We start from the raw sequence: 21,203 nt of genomic DNA on the forward strand, positions 1-21,203 counted from the left end.
AGATATTATTATTATCCTAATATATTTTGAATTTCAATTTTTCAGTATTATGATCACATTCAGACTGACCATGTTTCCATATTAGATTTTTATTTTCGTATTATCTTTTATTATATGAATATTGTGCATGATTACCAGATAGACAGAGGGCGTCCCGGGCCTTCACGGTTCAGAAATGCTCGTCACGGCCAGGGCCCCATTTTGGGTCGTGACAACATTTGAATCCGTTCTTGTCAAAAAGTGATACAAAAATTAAGTTCTTTCGTAACTCCGATACATATAGGACATTGTTCAAAGTCAACATTTTGCCTGATGTCATTTTCAGGCAGACTTTTCCCTTTTTTTCAACTTTTGCAGTTGCGGAGTTGGCCATATATATCTCTCTTCCCCTTGAGACGGAGCAAAAGCAGCAAATAACTCCTTATTAGCACAAACATGGCGGGTGGCACCGGAATCCATCCACCATTCTCGAGGATTTCCCACCAAGTTGTATTCCGACTGCATGGCACACAAATCGTCTATTTCTTTCTTGGACTCAGTCATATTTGCTTGGTCCTTATTCTTTCCTTTCTTTGGGGCACGACAATCCGTAGACTTGTGGCCAATATTTCCATATTTAAAGTATTTTCCCTTGAATTCCTTCTTGAGTTGATTGCTTTCCTGTCCAACTTTCTTCTACTTTTTGGAGTTGTTGTAGTCGTCTTCTATAATATGTGCTTCATTTATTGCAAAATTTCCTTTCGACCTTCTTTCTGCGGCTTTATTATCTTCTTTAATACGCAGTCTTACTATAAGATCTTCGACTGACATCTCCTTTCGCTTATGTTTCAAGTAGTTTTTGAAGTCCTTCCATATAGGTGGTAAATTCTCTATTATTTCCGCAACTTGAAACGCCTCGTTCACGATCAAACCTACTATTAAGTTCATGTGAACATTAAAAATATTTTTAATATATTCAAATAAGGTATTCAACAAAATCATACCTTCTGCGAGGAGATTGTGGATGATAACTTGTAGTTCCTGGACTTGAGATATAACAGACTTGCTGTCAATCATTTTGAACTCTAGGAATCTTGCAACGAAGTACTTTTTGGTTCCTGCATCTTCAGTTTTGTACTTTATTTCCAGTGCCCCCCACAACTCTTTTGTCATCTTCATTCCACTATACACATTGTATAGTTCATTTTGGAGGCCATCTAGAATGTAATTCCTGCATAGAAAATCTAAGTGTTTCCACGCCTCCATAACAATAAATTTCTCCTGGTCCGAAGTTCCTTCGAGCACCTCAGGAGCTTCTTCATATGTAAACCGTTGAAGACATAAAGTTGTAAGGTAGAAGAACATCTTCTGTTGTCACCTTTTGAAGTCTACACCCGTGAATTTTTCGGGTTTCTCCATTGGTGCCATTACCGGCGGAGCATTCCTACGACTCGTTGTGGTAACATTAGTTGCTGCCACAGTCGTTACAGTATCATGCACTTGACTGTCAGTAGTCATTTTCCTGTCACAACAAGACAGTAACTTTAGTATATCAAAATACTATTAATAAAGTTGCAACAACTTTAAACACCCCTTTTTTCTAGTTTAACGATGAAGTTTTTATGACTTTCAATCGTCAACCGAGTGATCATTAACTTGTGATGAAGATTTTATTTCTTCAAATCACGAGTTAAGTTTAAACGGAGTAGAAAGCTAAAATCTCCAGTAACCAAGCAATACAGATTCCGAAGAAAAAAAACTTTAGTGAAAAGAAAATTTCACCAAACAAGCAAAAAAAATATTTTTTTTCCAAAATTATTTCCTTAAGATTGTTGTTTTCGGGTATAAAAAATTCTATATTTTGGCAAAACAACTTCAACACAAGGTTAAGAATAAATCAAGAACACTTATGAAGTTTCCAACACCTTCAGCATAAGATCAAAAATGATCTTTTAAAGTAATGTGTTTTCAGTATTTTAACGAAAATTAGATGAAGCAGAAAAAGTCAAGTCCTCCTAATTCACAAAGTGTCCTTAAGAAAATAATTCCCCTCAAGTACCCGAGGTTGCGGAATTTTCCTCCCAAGATAAAATGGCTTAACTATCCGACTATAGTGGTACCTCAAATGATTGAATTCTCTTCGAACTCACTCAACAGTTAGATGATCACACGGAGTATTTTAGAAGAGAAGAAATGTTTTCAAGTGCAGAAAAATTCATACTAAGCCTGTGAAAAAATGCAGGTTCATATAGCCATTAAGTGCTCCTTTCGAAAGGTGGCAATGGTTCACCGGAAAGGTGTATTCTTTCTGAACAGTCATGTCTGTCCATTAGAAAGAGTGTGTCTTTTCTGAACATCCACAACCATCCAAACAGTTATACTGCTTCCCGAAATAATGTGTCTTTTACTCGAAGAGTTGTGTCCCTTCCAAGCAACTTTTCATTTTCCATTCACACCTATTGAACCCAACGCATAATACAATAATGATTTCCTAATACAACTACGAGTAAATTCGAGTGATAGCACATAATGAAAGCTGGCTTGCCCTGGCCACTAGAGTACAAATTATAATTTATAAGTTACTGGATAGTAATTAGTAAGATACCACGTATATATAAGTAACTTATTTTATTTTTTTGGCTTTTACAATTACTGTCGATATTTGTTTTGAAATTCAATAAATTTGAATTTACACACAAAAGTCTCACTTTCAAGGTAAAAAGTTTCATACAGGATGTCTCAAGACAATTGTTTTAAGCCTCCAAAATTTTGAGACCCCAATAAAATTTAATAGTAAATCTTACGATTTTTATATCACTTAAAACAATATTGAAGGTTGTAAAAAAAAGATATATAATCTTAATTTTTTCTAAAATAAAAGTATTACTTTTATCATAAATATTTTAGAACTTTGAATTAAGCAATTCAAACTTTCATATTAATAAATGAAATTTTTACAGTATTCAAACTAATGCATTGCAAATAAATAGTTAACACATTGTTAATTAAAACTAGTCATTACTTCTATAAATAATAATTTATTATGTGAAGTTAAGAGCTTAATATTTTAAAATAATAATAATAATAATAATAATAACTACTATTATTATTATTATTATATATTTATATATATTTAAGATTTTTATATTTAACTTTAAATCACTAATTTTATTAAAACACTCATACATATCAAAAGGATCCATTCTCACGATTCGCAATTCAATTTAAACCAGTCTAGAGATCAATATGTTTGATTGGCAATGCGAGGATATAACGTTATTTGGACTCAAGGGTATTGGGTTATTTTTCAAGGAGAAAAAAGGAAATTTTTCATAATTAGCAAATTTATAGCTACAATTAGAATTTTTATAGTAATTGTTTTATAATTATGAAAAATAGCAAGTTGTATTTTGTCTATAATCTATAATCTATAATAATAATATATTAAAAGTGTGAAGGCCTTTAGAAAAGTGAATTGAACTTCTTGCCCTTCATTAAAACAGTTCGCTTCAGACAAAACCGACTTTTACCCTTTTCCCTGCAATTAATTCTACAAAATAAATATACTAAAAATTTTCTACAATTAATTTCTTCACAAATTTAGCTCTTTCCCCTGCTTCATTAAAACATCCATTTTTTTGTAAAAATTTCCTTCCCAAATTTAGCTAAACACCCGTTTTTTGGTTCCTACTTGGTTTACAATTAAATCCATGATTTTTTTGTAAAAATTTTCTTCCAAATTTAGCTAAACACCCGTGTACGTATAAAGTGTCCAACTCTATTTGGTTCCTACTTGGTTTACAATTAAATTCTTCCGAAATTTAGCTACCGCTTTTTTTAATCCGACTTGATTTTTACTTGGTTTCTTTCAACCAAAAAACATACGATTTTTCCAGTCCTTCTATATAAACTCTTTAGCTTTTTTGATTGTTCATTGTTATAAACAGTTGCGTGAACATTTGTCATTGTTCATTGTTATAAACAACTGCAATCTTTTATTGTTTTTCGTCTCAGCACAGTTTCAATAATTTTATTTCCAAGTTTTTTATCGTTATATCACCTCTTCCTTTTTACATTGTTAATTTAAACACAAGATTATTTGTTATGCCAACTTAAATTGCTTAATTTAATTTAGTTTAATGTGTAGCTTAATGTGACCTGTTAGTTCAATATATTTTATTTCATACCTCTATTATGAATTCTACGTTCTTATCGTTCTATGTGTCGTTTTAGTAGAATATATTATATTTTTTGTTGCTCATAACTAATTTCTTTATCTACCCACCTACCAACAAGATTCACATATTTAGGTATAATTCTTATCATCTAACAAATGTACCTCTATTATGAAATTCTACGTTCTTATCGTTCTAACTTCTATTTTCTTAAAGATTATTACAATGGATCCTATCACCGAATTTGTGAGTATCAACACTTTGAAGTCAAGAAATTATATCTTGATGATCAAAGTCTTGGTCATCGAAATCGGCCCAACGAAGTTGTTTAAGAATGGAGGCGATTCTCGAAAAATAGTGACATTAGTTGATAAGGAGGTAATATTATTCTTTCATACCTAATATGTTTAATAATTACTTATCTATAAAACTATTTGTGCTGCTTTGTTAACCACATGATAGCTTTACACACATTAACAAATACATATTATTTCTTTTATCTTTATTGATAGGAATACACTTACACTTTGAAAGATCTTTAATAAAAAAAGAACTAATTTCGAATCATAGTGTTACTGGGAATTGAATTCAAACAAGCCTACAATCACTTGATTTTGATTGTTTTCTTATGACTTCAGTATAGAGCAGATTATTGGTGTCCAAAGGGAAAAATGTATCATTCAGCAAATTAATTCTTTAATTGCCACTTCCTTGATAATTAGAAAAGAATGTTAGTATTGTAACTCTATTCTGTCATCAAGAATCTTGAACTACCAAAGTTTCAAGTGGTCTTGGTCCAAAAGCAGGTTGGTAACACCTTCACGGATGAGGGAGATAAGTCTTGCGAAGGAGTTGGACACTTTATACTACGCAAATAGGATAAAAACAATTTTTATTGATTTCTATGTAAATTGCTGAATCTCCTTAACGCGTTTCTACTGGTAATGTGTTCAAAAAGATTATTTAGGTCACATGTTGAAATCCCAAGTGTGGCATTCTTGTATGTTTTTGAATCCCCTTGTCAGCATTCTAGCTATGCCACTACTTACATGAATGTCTAGGGTAGGGGTCGCTAGTAGAAATGCAAAATTGAGTGGCTATTGGGATGAACTACTAGTGATCCTATCTCATGAGTTTCTCTTTTAACACTTTTTTCACCTCCTATGTTCCATGTCCACAGAATTCTAAGCAAAAACAATTCAATGAAAAATTACTAAGATCAAACTTTACTGGATTCTTGACTTAAGCATTGCCTTACAACAGTTGTCTGCTGCATCAACCTTTCAACCGCAGAATAGCTGGGGAGGTTTGAATTTGTTACATGACATCAAAACTGAGTGAGAAGAGGGGAACCAAAGTCAGTTAGAAATAACGACACCAAAAAGACCATAAAAACACACCAAGTATTGCTCTATTCAAACTATCGGCAACTTGCTCCCTGTACTCCAAGCTTAATAGATGAAACATGGGTGACTTTTCTGGCTCATTATAAGCTAATAAAGCCATGAAGTCCTGCCAAAAAGTTCCAATATTTAGACAAGTACATGGGATTTGGAAGAAAAAATTTAAGAGATTCACTAGGGAAGAAACACACCTCAAGCTTTTTAACATATTTTTGCACCTTCCCAAAAGGAGCCAACTTTGCCTGCGCAAATTTCAGAGCTTTTGTGCTACCACAGAAAGATAGAAATAGTCAGAAAATGTAATGTCGTCTCTGAAAAATCAGCCACTGACATACTGTGCTCACCATTTTCTTGAGCAGACAAGTCCAACAAAATGAAGACTCAACAGATCAAAATGCAGATCCTTATTTTTCTCCAATAAGTCGGGAGCAAACTGCTCTGTAAGTTCAATGAACTTCCAAACCGTCCCTTCTAATGCCAAATGATAAATCCCTAGAGATAACTTTGTAGTTAGGACCATCAATCAAACACTTCAAAAAGATAAACTAATAATTAAAACACCGGAATCCAGACTACTCCATCTTATATTATGTCAATGCTCACTGTAGAGTGGATAAACAACATAAAGAGGAAAGAAGAAGAAAACAAAGTATCATGTTGACTTTACCAAATTTGTTCCTTCTATATTGAAATAGGTAAAACCGTCTGCTATTCTTATGGATTGGAGGTGAATAAAACAACACTATGTTCCAATCCCAAGATGATTGGGTTGGTTATCTAAATTCTATTTATTCATTTTGATCCATTAGGGCTCATTTCATTTAAATACTTAATAATTTGACATTTGAGACAAACTAGAACTTCTCTAAGAATAAATATCCTCTAAATTGCAGGTTTATCCTATCATTGACATGTCATTCTTTAACCAAGGTGAAAATGTTCTTGGTACATATTAGATTTAATATACGTGTACCAACAATGATCAAACCGTATTCCCGACTAGCTAATACTACCTACACGTGTCCTGATTTTTATAAAAGAAAATAGTGCCCACATAAGTACTTTGCTTCTATTATATTTTTCTTATTCCATGCCAAATGGATTTTACAAGTCGTAGGTCTTAGAGATAACTTCCTTCCACATTATTTCGGTATCTCGAGTCCTTTTAACACCTTTCGTCATTTTGTTACCCAGCCAATCGTCACACTTATAGTAGGCTATTGACATATCAAAATGAATATGATGTTATGCACACTAGACAGTAGAAATGCAAGATATGTATGTTGGAAAACCAAGAGAAAAGTAGCATGATCTCAAAATGAAACAAGCGATTACAAACAAGGCTATTTCTCAAACAAAAGTACTCTGAAGGAAAAAAAATAAATCTTAGAAGTAAACAAATTATCAAAAAAGGGGCTTAAGGAGTGCTAATTCCAAATTGAACACGGTGAAAAGAATGAGCAATAACAAGCTTCAAGAAGCAATTTGAACCTGATGAAAACTGTCACTTAAGGAAAGGTCAATGTGATAGACGTCAATACAACGAAAAGAATGAGCAATAAATAAGCTTCAACCAACAATGCACCTTTCATCATAACAATAAAAAAATACATCAACACCATATGAAAACAAAGTAAAGGGGTGCCTGAAGAAAACTATCACTTACTTTTTCTCTTCTCTATATCCTCAAGACGACTAGCAGTCTGTTTCATGCCAGTGGAGGCAGTAAATGATTCCAACGTGTCTGTGAAATAATTATGTGTGAGATACGACATGACAATGTTGTGAACATCATAATCATTGACAGCCTATTGAAGCAGCACACAATTAGCAAATTAAAAGTTGAACAAGCTAACACAGTACAAGATTCATCTAAATCATACATCTTTTATTTTTTGAAATTTTCAAATACAAAACAATGAAAGAGAGTTCATAAATAAACAAAAAACTTCTCTGATAATGGTCATTTTCAGTATTTTCTTATTATCAATCTTAAACTCAACTTTTAAGTCTATATCAATCAATTAACTACTCCATAATCCCAAATCAGTTGGAATTGGCTACATGAATCCTCTACACTTATTCAGATTGAGTCAATTTCATTGTAAATACTAAATATTCCTTCTTTCAGTAGGGACACGACCAGTTAAAGAAATAAAGGAGGAGAATCGGATCTCAATAAAGAAATAAAAACACTTTCCCCCTTCTTTATAGGGAAAAAAATTTCTCCCATTCCCTCCGATAAACACACCATTAAGACATTCAGGGGTCGTTTGGTGCAATTTTGAATCTCAGCTGACATGCAAACATCATGACATTCAAAATTGATAAGATTAAGCATACCTGACACGTATTTTATGTAAATATCAAGCAAATGACACATGAAATAAGAAATTAAAGCAAAATGAGTTTTTAAAAATTAAATCTTCAAACATGCAAAGCAAAAGGAGTAACAAAAAATCAAAATTTGGAACATATAAAGCAAAAGTGATTTTAAGAAAATCAAAACATAGAAAATCTAAACCAAAAAGGGTTTAAAAATCAACTCTTCAAACGTCTTAAAGCATGAAAAACAAAGGAAAAAGAGAAAGAAGAGGAAATTACAGGCGAAACTTGATAATCAGGGACGTTTCTTCTTGGTCCTCCAAGCACCCATCTTCACCTCTCCATCGCCGAGGGTTCATCTTCCAAATAGAAAGAAAATGTTTGCAAAATGAGAGGTGAGAAGAAAACAAGCTTATGGAGTTTACTTGACTTTCCTAATTCATTTTTTTCTTTCTTTTTTAATTATTGGCCTTTTCTCGGTTTGGGAGTTACTTTATCATTTCATTCTTAAACATGCATGTTTATATATACTAGTTTTATCGCACGTGCCTCGCACGTGTAACTTTTGATTACTTTAAATTAAAATTTAATAAATATTTATTTAACTTAATTTCAGATATTAAGAACCTAACGAACTACATTAAGCATAATAATATAACACTAACTACTTGCAATAAATTAATAATAATTATGTTATGCTCTATACTTTTTTCTTAATATACATACACAAATAAGAATTTGAATATGTTGATACTTTTTTCCTGTTTTTGTTTGATTCACATAATCAGATCACACATCAATTATAACGGTGTTAAGCCAAATAAGGAATAGACGAAGTAAAGAAATGAGTAGTAAACATGCAAAATTTCAGTTGGTATTCCCTGAGAACACACATGCGACAGTCACTCTAAATGATAAATGAAAGTACTCACTCAAAGCCACCAAATAAGACACTTGGAGTAAACTGTATAGAATTTAACTCCCTAAAGCCTCCCATAACCATATGAACCATAGGCTAACATCCACGTGAGCCCAACAGAAATAACCAATGATTCAGCTTTCTCTAAAACATCCTCATAGCACTCGGTAGATATTGATCAAGAACAACTCATCATACTTAGATGCAAATACAAGACATTGTTTGTGTCCATAAATACCATGCTTCGGACTCGACAAAGAGTCTCTCCTACCACAGGATAACTGTTGGAGCATCTAGCTTTTCAAGGTTGCGCTTAGCAGCAGATATCACTTCTGTGAAAATGTATGTGAAATATCAACTATAAACTGCTAACATTGTCTCATTGCATATCAGTTATGAAAATGTATATGAGACATCTCAATTAATATAAAGGAGTCTTCTTAATTTACTTATAAGACTAAGCTAAATAGCTACTATTAAAGGGATTTATAAAATAAAATAATGCATAAACTAAGATGAAAATTCAACTTCAACTTTGAAAATTTACCGCACAACGTCAAGGTAAAATATTCACCTGATCCAAATGCATTATAGGCATGGTGATTCACAAACTCGTATAGAGAGTTCTCCATGGAGGATTAAGAAAATACAAACAAAATGGGAAATAAAGGAGGCTTTCTATGTTATACCTCCAGCAACACATACGTCATTTCACTTCCTATGAAGGGGTATTGACCAATAAAAATAGTGTCTCGCTTTTTCCCCGCTTGCAAGAAAACTTGACATAAATTTAGTATTATGAAAAGACATTCAGTCTTTGGTTGTCAAATACAATGCGGGGGATTCTATTCTCTTTGTTTTGCTTTATTTATCTCTAGAAGATGCTACTTGTCCTTCATTAAGAGTTATTCACTTGTGCTAACAACCTTTAGCTCTCGATCAGCAATATCTAGCAAGACCTGACAATATAAAAACAAAATAGTCTTAATACCTTTTGTCAAGTTACTGGACAATGGATCAACAGGTGCAATGACCGAAAATAATAATAACATAAGCCACAACTGAAGTATGGGAAGGATAGTGCGTACGCAAATTTAGTCCTATCTTATGAAAGTAAAGAGGTCATTTTCAATAGGACCCTCCACTCGAGTAAGCATATCAAAAATAAAATATATGATCTATAAGTATTTAATTTTTACTTAAATTTATTATATTGTATGGTCAAAAGAGTCAAAAAAAAAAAAAAAAAAAAAAAGGAAAGAACAAATAGAATAACATGTAGAAACAAGTAACATTGCCATGCAACTTCATAAAAAAATTAGAGAAATTAATATATACCTGTGTTTCAATTGTTTAGTAGACTCACTTTATGTTTTTATCTCTAAAACCTGCGAAGAAGAAGCTAGTCCGTAAACTATTTGCAGCCTACAACAGTACTTTCAATAGAATAGTACTCCTGAACCTAAGTGAATTCTAAATAGAAGATGTTTAAGCAGAATTATGGTAAAGTAGAAGATGTTTCCATCATCGTTTATAAGAATAATCACGATTATGGTAAAGAAGAAGACGTTTCTTTCATTAAAGAGTATATTTTTATATTTCAACACATTGACAAAATTAGAATAACTGCTATAAATTAACAAACCTGTAATTAATAAATAATAAGATACAAAACAAATGAAACAACATATCGCAATACAATTCAAAGAATAAGAAATAGTGATCCAAATATAAAAAGAACTACCTGGTAATAAAGTTTTTCCAAGAAACGCCTTTGCACACTGAACTTCTGCTTGGTAATTGGTGAGTGCTAAATTTAGCCTGCAAATTTATTTCTATAAGACAATCTGAATAACGATTCAAGAATATATAGGAAGCTGGCATATACATGTTAGAGACATACTACTAACCCAGAATTTTAGGCAGTATTATGAGATTACATGCACGATAGTAGTTTCTTCCAGCACTGTATTGAAATTTTTGAAACTCTTTGGAAGAAGTTAAAGAATCGAACAACAACAATGCATAATCATCATATACTTTTTGGCTGCTTCATGAAACTTCAGTGTATGAAAATAAGTAAACCCTAATATAATTCTGTGTTTGTATAGGAAAAGAATCCTTTTTGCTCACAACAAGAAGTCAGCAGATTATTTTTGGAAAAGAATCGTTGGAATTATTAATATGGTACAAAAAGAATCCTTTTTGCTCACAAGAAGAAGTCGGCAGAGTATTATTAATATTTGTCCATAATTATAACTTGAGAAAATTAAAATAAATAATAATAATATTAATTTGAGAAAATAGTAAAAAGGCGATTTTGTCTATTGTAGTGTATTTTAATGAATCGCAAAAAGTTCAAATCACTTTTCTAAAGGTCTTCACACTTTTAATATTATATATATATATATATATATATTTTAAATTATGGTGTAAAATTATAGTAAATTTTACTCACTATTTATCAATTTATATAAAGTATTTTAAATGTATATAAATTTTTAAAATTAATTATTTACAATTTATGTTATAAAATAAATTATATTTTTCTGTTATTTAAATCATCTCATTATAATTATATTTTACATAAAGTACAAATATATAGAATTATAAGAATAAAAATAATCCATCATATAAACAATGTTATTTTAGAAGTAGGAAATAAGTAAGTATAATAAATAAATTCCTCTTTAATCAACTACACCTTATAAAAGTGATTCGAAATTTTTGCCCTTCATTGAAATTCTTTTCAATAGACAAAATCGTCTTTTTACTATTTAAATTCATTATATTTAAAATTTTAAAATTAACTACATTTTTTATTATTAAGTTTTTCCTTATTTGACTATAGCACAGATCCTAAAATTTAGAGTTTTAAAATTATACAAAAAATTATCTCACAATTTCTTTATTTCAATTTAAAAGTCGATAATAAAATCGATTTTATTCTCCCTAAATGTATTTTGCCTTTTAGATGGTATTTTGTCATACTGCTTATTAGAAAGTACTTCAAGAACTAAAGGGTAAGAAATGGTAAGAATTCTCATTGACTTTTTTTTAACTGAAGAGTTTTACATATGTATTAAATTTGATTTATCTTTGTTTTAGATAAATTGATTCATAAAAAAAATAAAAGGCATGTCAGATGATTTGTTGAGTTTACATAGATGATGATTTTTTGATAATTCTTGTGATGTTAGGCGATTTATTGATTGAATCTATGTTTAACGTGTTCATAAAAATTGAATAAGAAATTACCTTTTTGTAGCGGTTTAGAGATAACACAAGCATAACTAATATATTTTATATATACATTTATTCTTAAAAAAAAAATGTTTGATACACGTGCTACGCATGTACACTATTCTAGTATTTTATAAAAGTGTTACTACTAAAATATATATACAACAAGATTTATTGTACTTCTTTTACTCAAATCAATTGAGTTAAATAAAATAGGAGTAAATTCTTTTTTCATAAATTACTACAGTAGATTATTTTTCCTTAAATTATTCTTATTTCAATTAATAGATTTCTTTTCCCAATCAAACTTAAATATGAAACATTATTATCTTAATGATCTTCAAAAATTTAAAATAAATCATCATTACTGTTTTTTCTCTCTCTTTCACTCTTTTATATATCTAACTTTTCTTTCTTGTTAGTTTTTTTCTTTTTTTTATCGTTTTATTTTTTTATTTTGATTTCTTTTTTCTTTTCACTTTATTTTCTCTCTTTTATTTCTCTTATTTTTTTCCTTTTTTCTTTTTTTTTCTTTTTTGCTTTCTTATTTTTTTCCTTTCTCATATTTTTTTCTTTTCCTATTTTCATTTTCTTCTTTTTTTTCTATTTTCATTTTTTTACTTTTATTTTTACACTTTTATTTGTCTTTCTTTTTTTTTTTTCCTTTTCCACTTTCTTTTTTGGTTTTTTTCTCTTTTTCTATGTTTTTACTCTTCTTTCTCTATCTTTTATTTTTAAAAGACAAATATTTATATCACATATACATATTCAAAAAATATACAAAATAAATTGATAAACAGATCTGCATATGTATTTACAGTACAAAACATACATATATATCTTCATATGTATTTACAAAAATACATATCTGACTCATATATATATATATATATATATATATATATATATATATATATATATAAATATATAGAACACAAAATCTCTATAACAAAAAGGACAACTATATACATATACATATAAGTAATCAAAAAATAGACAATACATATTTTAAACAGTAAAAAATACAAATAAGTATATATGTTACCTTCTAAAATGACATAGAACAATTCAAAGACAAATTCAACAATGTACAATAATACATAGAAAGATGTATTTCTATATACAAAAAGGACAACTAAATACATATACATATAGGTAATCAAAATACACATGATACATATCTTAAACAGTATAAAATACAAATAAGTACATATGTTATCTTCTAAAATGACGTAAAACAATTCAAAGATAAATCCAACACCATACAAAATACATATAGCTCTGCATATGTATTTACATAATACATACTTGATCCATATGTATATTCTTGTTTTATATAAGTCATCTTTGTATTTCGCAAATACATATGAAGATATATAATATAATTATGTTTGTTACTATTTAATATGAATATAATATGTATTTCGTAAATACATATCAGAGTCATATTTGTATTTTGTGAAAATTATCCTAAATAGACTTATTAGATTATTAATTACAAGTTATAGCAAAATTTTTCAATAATTATTAGACTAAAGAAATAATTACAAGCTATAGCAACTTTTTAGAAAAATCTATTTTAATTAAATATTCGAAAATCAATTTTCTTATATTTATTATTTATATTATTTCCTTATTTTTAGTATTTAACATTTATCACTCTTAATTAAAGCTTTGGATAATTATGACAAGTTATATTATGCATCGGGAGATATTGTTTCCATGTTTGCTGGTGAGATGCTCGGTTGGTTGCCATCTCTCTGAGGGGAAAAAAAGACTTCAATTCTCATTTGTCATTTTTCTTGTAATGTAATGTTGTGATTCAATCAAAGATATGGACTATAGGAGTAGTTATCTTTATTTTCATGTTGAGTAGATATTATCGTGATGATAATCATGCTCCGATAATATTCATTTAACCAAAAAAATTATGGAATTATAATAAAGATTTTGGGGTGTGCCTGCATGTGAAGCTTTACTCCTTCTGTGTTGGATATATCGACTAATGTTTCAAATTTAAATTAAGAGTTGTTGTATTCTGAAGTTCTTCAATTGTTCATTTGATTTGAAGGTTTGCTGGTAATGCCTTGTCCATCGAACTTTAGAACATTAAGATATTGATAGTTAGCTAGTACAATATCAAATCCCACAGATGGGATTCGTCTGGTATATTTTACAATCAAACTTATTTAAAGAATTAAATAATTTTTTTATGTGTTTCTTAAATTCTTTATTGTTAAAATGTTGAATTAAAGTATGGTTTCAACTTCATTAACATATAAACGGTTTCTTCTTCCAAAAATAATATTCAATCTGTTATTTCATAATTCGATCATGTTTCATATATTAATCATTTTTCATAATGTTATCTGATTGCTTTGAGTAACACAATTTTGATATAATATTTATTTTATTGTATGTTTTTGTATGTTGAAATTATGAATTTTTATATTTTCAAATTATGAAATTTCAAATAATTCCTACTAATGAACTATGTAATATGTTTACGGGGAGACCTAAAGATTTTGCTGTAGATGAGGTTATATAAGATGCAGATTCAAAGTATAGAGTATTGATTAATCCAATATCAAAACAGTTGAAGATTGATATTACCTCATTCCAAATTGAGATTAAGTTTTTGATAAGTGATACATACCCACCAATGCTCATACACAATGATACGGGAGTAATGGTATATTTAGATTAAAAAAGTAGTATTGCCATTTTTTTGTTAAATATCTATTGTATGTGATAACAAAATATATGACAATGAATATTAATGAAAATACTGAACAATCTGTTATTTGTGTTGGTATATAAGATTCTACATACAAATGATGTATTTTTATAACGATTTTTAGTGTATGAAACTAGTATAGTACACAGTTATTTAATAAATTACGTTGAAATTTTATATACTCATTTCATACTTAAGTAATACTTTTTTTTAGTTCTCAATGTATTAAGTTGATATTAAAATTGGTATTGATGAAGTTTCACGTATATCACATTTGTATTGAATGAGTTTTATAAATGTGACAATCGATAAGAAAAAATATGTTTTATTTTACATAACATTTTTATTGTATGTAATGGATATTACATAAAAAACTATCATCGTAAATATTAAAATAAATTAATTGATAACTTTGATGTCAAATAATTTTTTGTTGCAATAAAAAAATAATCAGTATTAACCATGGTTGATATTGGTGTTTACTTTGTGGCAGAAGAAGATGAAGAACATTCTATAAATACTATGCTAAATACCAAAACTAAACTTTGTTCATACCAACAATCTTATAAAGACAAAGAGTAATGAGCACCAATAAACATCAAAATACAATTTCATTCAATGATGAAAAATACGAAATAAATGATAAATTAGCATAACATTATATAAATACTACTTAAATACAAAAATAAACTTTGTTCCTACAAACAATCTTAAAAATAATAATAATAATAATAATGAACATCAAATAAATTAAATCAAATTATTAACTATCTTATAAAAACAAACAGTAAATAAAAAAAATAATTCAATATCATTTTATGACATTCATGCATCACCCAAAAATGGAAAACTTATGCAGTCTTATTTAAAAGGGGAGCAACTCTCTCTTTTATCGGCATTTGGTTCGAAAATGGCGAAAGTACCTTGTAAAGGTCACGCATTTGTCCCTTGAGACTCTTACTGTGCTTCAATCACAAGCAAATTGAGGAGGTGGGGGTTCAAGTCATATTAATCCAGTAGTGTTCCCTTGTCTTTTCTACCCTTCGCTGCTTATAATGACCACTTCATTTTCTTCTAACAGCGGTTTCTTCTTAGGCCAGACAACACCACCATCTTTACTGAAAAATATGTAGTAGCATGTTTATTTTTAGTTTATATTATCAGATCAATTTGAATTTAGATGAAGCAAAATGGACCGTGAGGAGTCAAAACGGATTTTTACTAAATTTTTTAAATTTTCAATTTGATATTTGGTGTCCACTCTGAACCCTGATTAATTCAAATTCTCGTTGTGTCGATTTGCCTCGCCTTAAGACGTTCAGTGAAGCCAACAATTACTTGAATGGACTAGTGCCATCATTTGTTAGCAATAATTTCACAGCTGAGAGTTTTGCAAACAATCCAGAGCTTTGCGAGAAGCCCTTGAAAAGATGTGAGGATTCTTGAATATAGAGACATATTGATCGTGCTTCGTTCATTAAAGCGTTTATGACTGAAACAACTAAATCGTATATAAAAAGAAGGTAGTGTATGAAGATGGAAACTCTTAATGAAAGCATTAAAATAGGAAAAAAGAAAAATGGTTAGAGGAATTTAGGGTGGATTGATATCAATAATTAAGGATAACTACATTTAAGTTAAGATTATTGTATATTAGTTGTATTAAATCTTTATTTTTTTCAATAATTACTTTTTTGTATTTTTTTAAAAAAGAAAAAATTATTTTTAACTATTTTTTTAAAATGAAAGTTGTTATAACTTGAAAACTAAAAAGTTTTGCTATAACTTATAATAAACAGTCTAATAAGTTTATTTAGTTAATTTTTCCTTTATTTTTTATATACTAATATACATATGGATCAGGCATGTATTTTATAGGTACATATGCAGAGTTATATGTATTTTTCTGTAATGTAATATATATTATGTAAAAGAAAATATATGCATACTATGTATTTTGTATTATATTTTTATGAAAAGTACATGTAATATAGATTTATGTCATTATTTTATTCTATGGGTGTTACATGATCATATATTCATGATCAGAGTACTTCCAAGGTTTGCACCACATATAAAATGTTACACAGTCAATGATATTGAAGAACATATTAAGGCGATGTTATCAAAGGAGTAGTACAGGATTTTTTATCATAAAAATATTTGTGGTGTCCACATGAACAAGAAAAAATTTATAGTTCAAGCGCAATTAGGCAGATGTATTATGCCACAAATATAGTATAAATTTTTTGAAGACATATGCATATATTTGTATTTTGTATCTATAAATGCATATTTATATGTATTTTTGTATGGTAATGAATTTATCTTTGAACTGTTCTATGCCCTTCTAGATGGTAACATATGTATTTATTTATATTTTTTACTGTTTAAGATATGTATCATGTATTTTTTGTTATAGAGATTTTGTGTTCTATATGTTTATATATGCATATGAGTGAAATATGTATTTCTATAAATACATATGCATATATATATATATATATATATACGTTTTGTACTGTAAATAAATATTCAGATCTGTATTATTATGTATTTTATATATTTTTTGAATATATGTATTTGATATATATAATTGTCCTTTCAAAATAAAAGTTAGAGATAGAAGAGTAAAATTAAAAAAAATAAAAATAGAAAAAGAAAAAAATGAAAAAACAGAAGTGAAAAGGAAAAAAGAAGAAGAAAGAGAAATAGAAATGTAAAACTAAAAGAAAAAGAAACAAAAAAATTAGAAAAAAGAAGAAGAACACGAAAATAGAAAGAAAAAAAGATATGAGAAAGGAAAATAAAAATAATATTTTATGTTATATTTTAAAATTTTGAAGATCATGCTGATAGAAAATGAAAAAGAAAAAAATGAAAAAGAAAAAAATGAAAAATATAAGAAAGAAAATAAAATAGAAAAAAATAAAAAATATATAAAAAAATAAGATTAAAAAAAATAAAAGATACGGCTATACTTGAATAGTGGATGTAAAATATGGTAAAATAGAAATTTAAAAATAAAAGAAAAAAAAAACAAAAAAATTAGAAAAAAAGAAGAAGAAAATGAAAATAGGAAAAATAAAAAGATATGAGAAAGGAAAATAATAATAATATTTTACGTTATATTTTAAAATTTTGAAGATCATGCTGATAGAAAATGAAAAAGAAAAAAACGAGAAATATAAAAAAGAAAATAAAACAGAAAAAAATTAAAAATTAAAATAAAAAATAAAATAATAAAAAAGTAAGATTAAAAAGATAAAAGATACGGCTATATTTGAATAATGGATGTAAAATATGGTCTACTTAATAAATAAAATAATATTATTTTTATTATAAATTATAATTTTATAAAAATATTGTTATTTATTATAATTATAATATTAAGTATGCTATTTTGAAAATTTTCAAAGAAAAAATGGGAATAAGGTGTTAAAGCGACTCTTTACCCGGTTGTTGTGTGTCCCAAAACGCATCCATTGACCCGACGTCCACCGCTACCATTCCGACGGCCACCGGCGATCAAAAGTGAGATAATTAGTTTTGCTTAAGTTCCTATTCCTATTAATTCATTATTAAAGATTAAACTAGTTTCATAATTAGGATTTAACAGCATTTTGGATCTGCGTTTAGGATGTCGTTCATGAAAGGTGATTTGCTAAACAGAACGAGAAGGCTTGTCAAAGGTTTAGCCAAGGCTGAACCTGTGTGGCTCAAAGCAATGGAGCAGTCAGTACCCTCCTTTCCTTTCTTCATTCCTTCGTAATTTGTAATTTTTTTCGAATCAAAATTAAGGGTTTATTCATTGTTTTTTGAGGTAAATTCGAAATTGTTCGAATTGTGTAATCATCAATTACTGACATTGGTAAGCGACCCAAAGCAATTTGATTATAATTCATCATAAGTAAAAAGTTCATATGTTCTGTCATTGATAAACAATTTGTTGGGCAATACTCAACGCAATTACCACAAATATACAGATTCCAAAATCAATACTGTAATTAAGCAATCGTTTCTTTTGAAGATCAGTTTCCAACTTTTATTTCACTCCCATTTTCTTCAACTCTGGCTGTGTTCGGTATGAAGAAAATAAGTGGCTCCTTACTTATTTTTTTGTGTTCGATAAGTAAGCAAAAAAATATTAGTGGTAGGGGGAGGGTTGGTGGATATGAGGTGTTTTGGAGGGTGGCCGGATACAAACAATGTGGAATGCTACTTGTGTAACTTGCTTTCCCTATATTAGATTAAACATTTTTCATAAAAATGAACTTAGAAAATCTTTTCCAAAACTTTGGCCCAACCAAACATGAGAAAATTGAAAAACATTCTCCAGAAAAATTTTCTCATCCATACCGAACACACCCTCTATCTAAAAGCTTAAAATGCTAGAAAATGGACAGTTTCATTTATCTTCAACTCCACATGTAGCTTGATTCTTTTCCTTGGGCCAACAACCTAGTCCTAAACTTAAGATTCTCCGTGCTCTAATACTATATTGAAATGTGCGTATTCCTTTGTCTGAAAGCTTACCCAAATTTTAAATTTAAGCTTGCAACATGATTGATAGAAAGAAAAAAAAAATTACGTTCACTACAGTTTTCCCTGAAGAGTTTGTTAGAATTATCCATGTTTTCTGGGGGTAATTTTACTGTTATGCGTATCCATTTTGCCTTAGAATATGAAAATATGCCTGTAATGCTGGTTACTTCCTGAAATTTTTGTTTTTAGGGCACCACCTGCAACATTTCCTCGTGCTGAGAGCAAACTGCAACCCATCAGTCTACCTGAGGATGTCTACGTCAAGAAGTTCTTCCAGAAGCACCCAGAGTCTAAACACGAGGATGCTATTAAGTATGAATTTTAACCTGTTCATGCTTCGTAGTATGTCTTGTTTGATTTCCTTTCATCTGACAGTAGCATTCTAATGTGCTCTGAAAGTAAACTATCCTTGAGTTGTAAGCTATGTTGTATTTTTAATCTTTTAGTTTTTTGTCTTAACAGTTCGTTTGTGTAGACTTCAATTTTAAAAGGATAACGTGCAACATGTTGCATGGCGAGGAAACAAGTGGGAAAGGTGCATCACCATTCTAATTTGGTGGTAGCCAGATCTCAAATCCTCCTTAGAAAACACCTTAGCACCTGTCAATTCATCCAAAAGGTCGACACTGGGAATGGGAAACTTATCCTTTATTGTGCATCGATTAAGCTCCATGTAGTCCACACACAACCTCCATAAACCATCCTTCTTCCAACCAAGTACATAATATATGATAAATACTATATTGGAAACTGAAAATTATTAAGGTTTCAGCTCATTTTTTGTCGTGCAGTCGAGAATAGAATCAGTGTATTGTCATTATTTTCCAATTGGAAAACTTGGCATGGTAAATTTCTCAATGTTTTTGCACAATTGAGGCTTTATTATTTTTTTCTTCTATAATTTTGACAGAATTTCTGGATTTGATCCTCCTCCAGCCCGAGTTTTTGGGTGGCGAGTGCTCGAGTTAAAGGAGCAAGGGGTCAGAGAAGAAGAAGCTATGGCTGTTGCTGATGTACGTATCTCGTCTTTATAGATTTGAATCCATGGAGGTTCAATAATCTGTAGGATCTCTCTAGTAAGAACTTTGTCTTTTTATTGTTATAGATGGAATATCGAGCTGAAAAGAAAGGGAAAAAGAAAGCATATTCTCGATTGAAGAAGATTGCTCGACTTCAAGGGAGGAAACCACCTCCCAATCCATATCCAAGTGCTATCAAGGAGATACAAGCTGAAGAAAGGCTGTTTGTGCGTGATCGTTTCTATAACCGAGATATTCTTAAAATTGTGGAGAAACTGAAAGAGGAGAGGCAGGCGGAGTTGCAAGATAGAAGAAGTGGAGGGGGCTGGTAAATGGACTTGGCCTTTTTCTAATAGTTTTTCTTCACTTTTCTGATGCTGAAATTGTTTATCTTTGACATGTTTAGATTTTTGTCCAAGTGGTTATACTTGGTAATGTTATGATATCCTTTCCTCATGTACTAGAAAAAACTCCACTTCTGGTTGGGGTGAGAGGGTAGAATGTACGTAGTCCGTACCACTACCTTAGATGTGAGGTAGAGAGGTTGTTTCCGATAAACCCTGGCTCGAGACCAAACAATGTAGGATCCTTTGAAATTTTCAGATGATCAGAAACTCATTCCTTGGCCTACAATTTCCCTCAGTGCAAGAGGAAAAACGACAATTTCTTTGTCTTTTATGTTTTACTTTTTGAAAAAGTTTTTTTTTGCGCTCCTAAATTATACTACTTGAAGATCTTGTTGAATATTGGAATGTATCTTTGACAGTGAAATTTCCTTATTCCTTAAGAATAGTGTTACACACGCCTTAAAGCTATCAAGAATCCCTATTATTTCTGTGATTGTACAACAATTTTTCC

At 29.5% G+C, this 21,203-nt stretch overlaps 2 protein-coding genes across 4 annotated transcripts; one reads left to right on the forward strand and one right to left on the reverse strand.

Annotated features, from left to right (window-relative positions):
• Positions 1-5,357: 5,357 nt before the first annotated feature.
• LOC107856619 (glucose-induced degradation protein 8 homolog) lies at positions 5,358-16,520 on the reverse strand (the record flags this gene model as incomplete). Its single annotated transcript, XM_016701616.2, has 6 exons — positions 5,358-5,471; positions 5,555-5,666; positions 5,749-5,824; positions 5,902-6,049; positions 7,224-7,365; positions 16,512-16,520. Coding segments are annotated over 6 exons (585 nt in total), but the record flags the coding sequence as incomplete, so codon positions are not given.
• A 1,635-nt stretch (positions 16,521-18,155) lies between these two features.
• On the forward strand, positions 18,156-21,008 carry LOC107840362. Of its 3 annotated transcripts, none has more exons than XM_016684201.2 (5): positions 18,156-18,315; positions 18,421-18,516; positions 19,516-19,638; positions 20,237-20,339; positions 20,432-21,008. In XM_016684201.2, the coding sequence occupies exons 2-5, from the start codon at positions 18,422-18,424 to the stop codon at positions 20,675-20,677; spliced, it is 567 nt and encodes a 188-aa protein (XP_016539687.1). In that variant the 5' UTR covers positions 18,156-18,315; position 18,421; the 3' UTR covers positions 20,678-21,008. The 3 variants fall into 3 exon arrangements, with proteins under 3 accessions (XP_016539687.1, XP_016539694.1, XP_047265324.1); XM_016684208.2 differs by having other exon boundaries at positions 18,182-18,315; positions 18,391-18,516; XM_047409368.1 differs by having other exon boundaries at positions 18,192-18,315; positions 18,401-18,516.
• Positions 21,009-21,203: the final 195 nt, after the last annotated feature.

This window comes from Capsicum annuum, chromosome 1 (genome assembly GCF_002878395.1).
Source record: "Capsicum annuum cultivar UCD-10X-F1 chromosome 1, UCD10Xv1.1, whole genome shotgun sequence".
NCBI lineage: Eukaryota > Viridiplantae > Streptophyta > Magnoliopsida > Solanales > Solanaceae > Capsicum > Capsicum annuum.

Excerpts from the sequence above, each read along its gene's own strand:
- LOC107840362 (XM_016684201.2), top strand. The coding sequence starts at position 18,422 with ATGTCGTTCATGAAAGGTGATTTGCTAAACAGAACGAGAAGGCTTGTC. Across the intron at positions 18,517-19,515 it reads TGGCTCAAAGCAATGGAGCA|GGCACCACCTGCAACATTTC; the intron begins GTCAGTACCCTC and ends TTTTGTTTTTAG. Across the intron at positions 20,340-20,431 it reads AAGCTATGGCTGTTGCTGAT|ATGGAATATCGAGCTGAAAA; the intron begins GTACGTATCTCG and ends TTATTGTTATAG.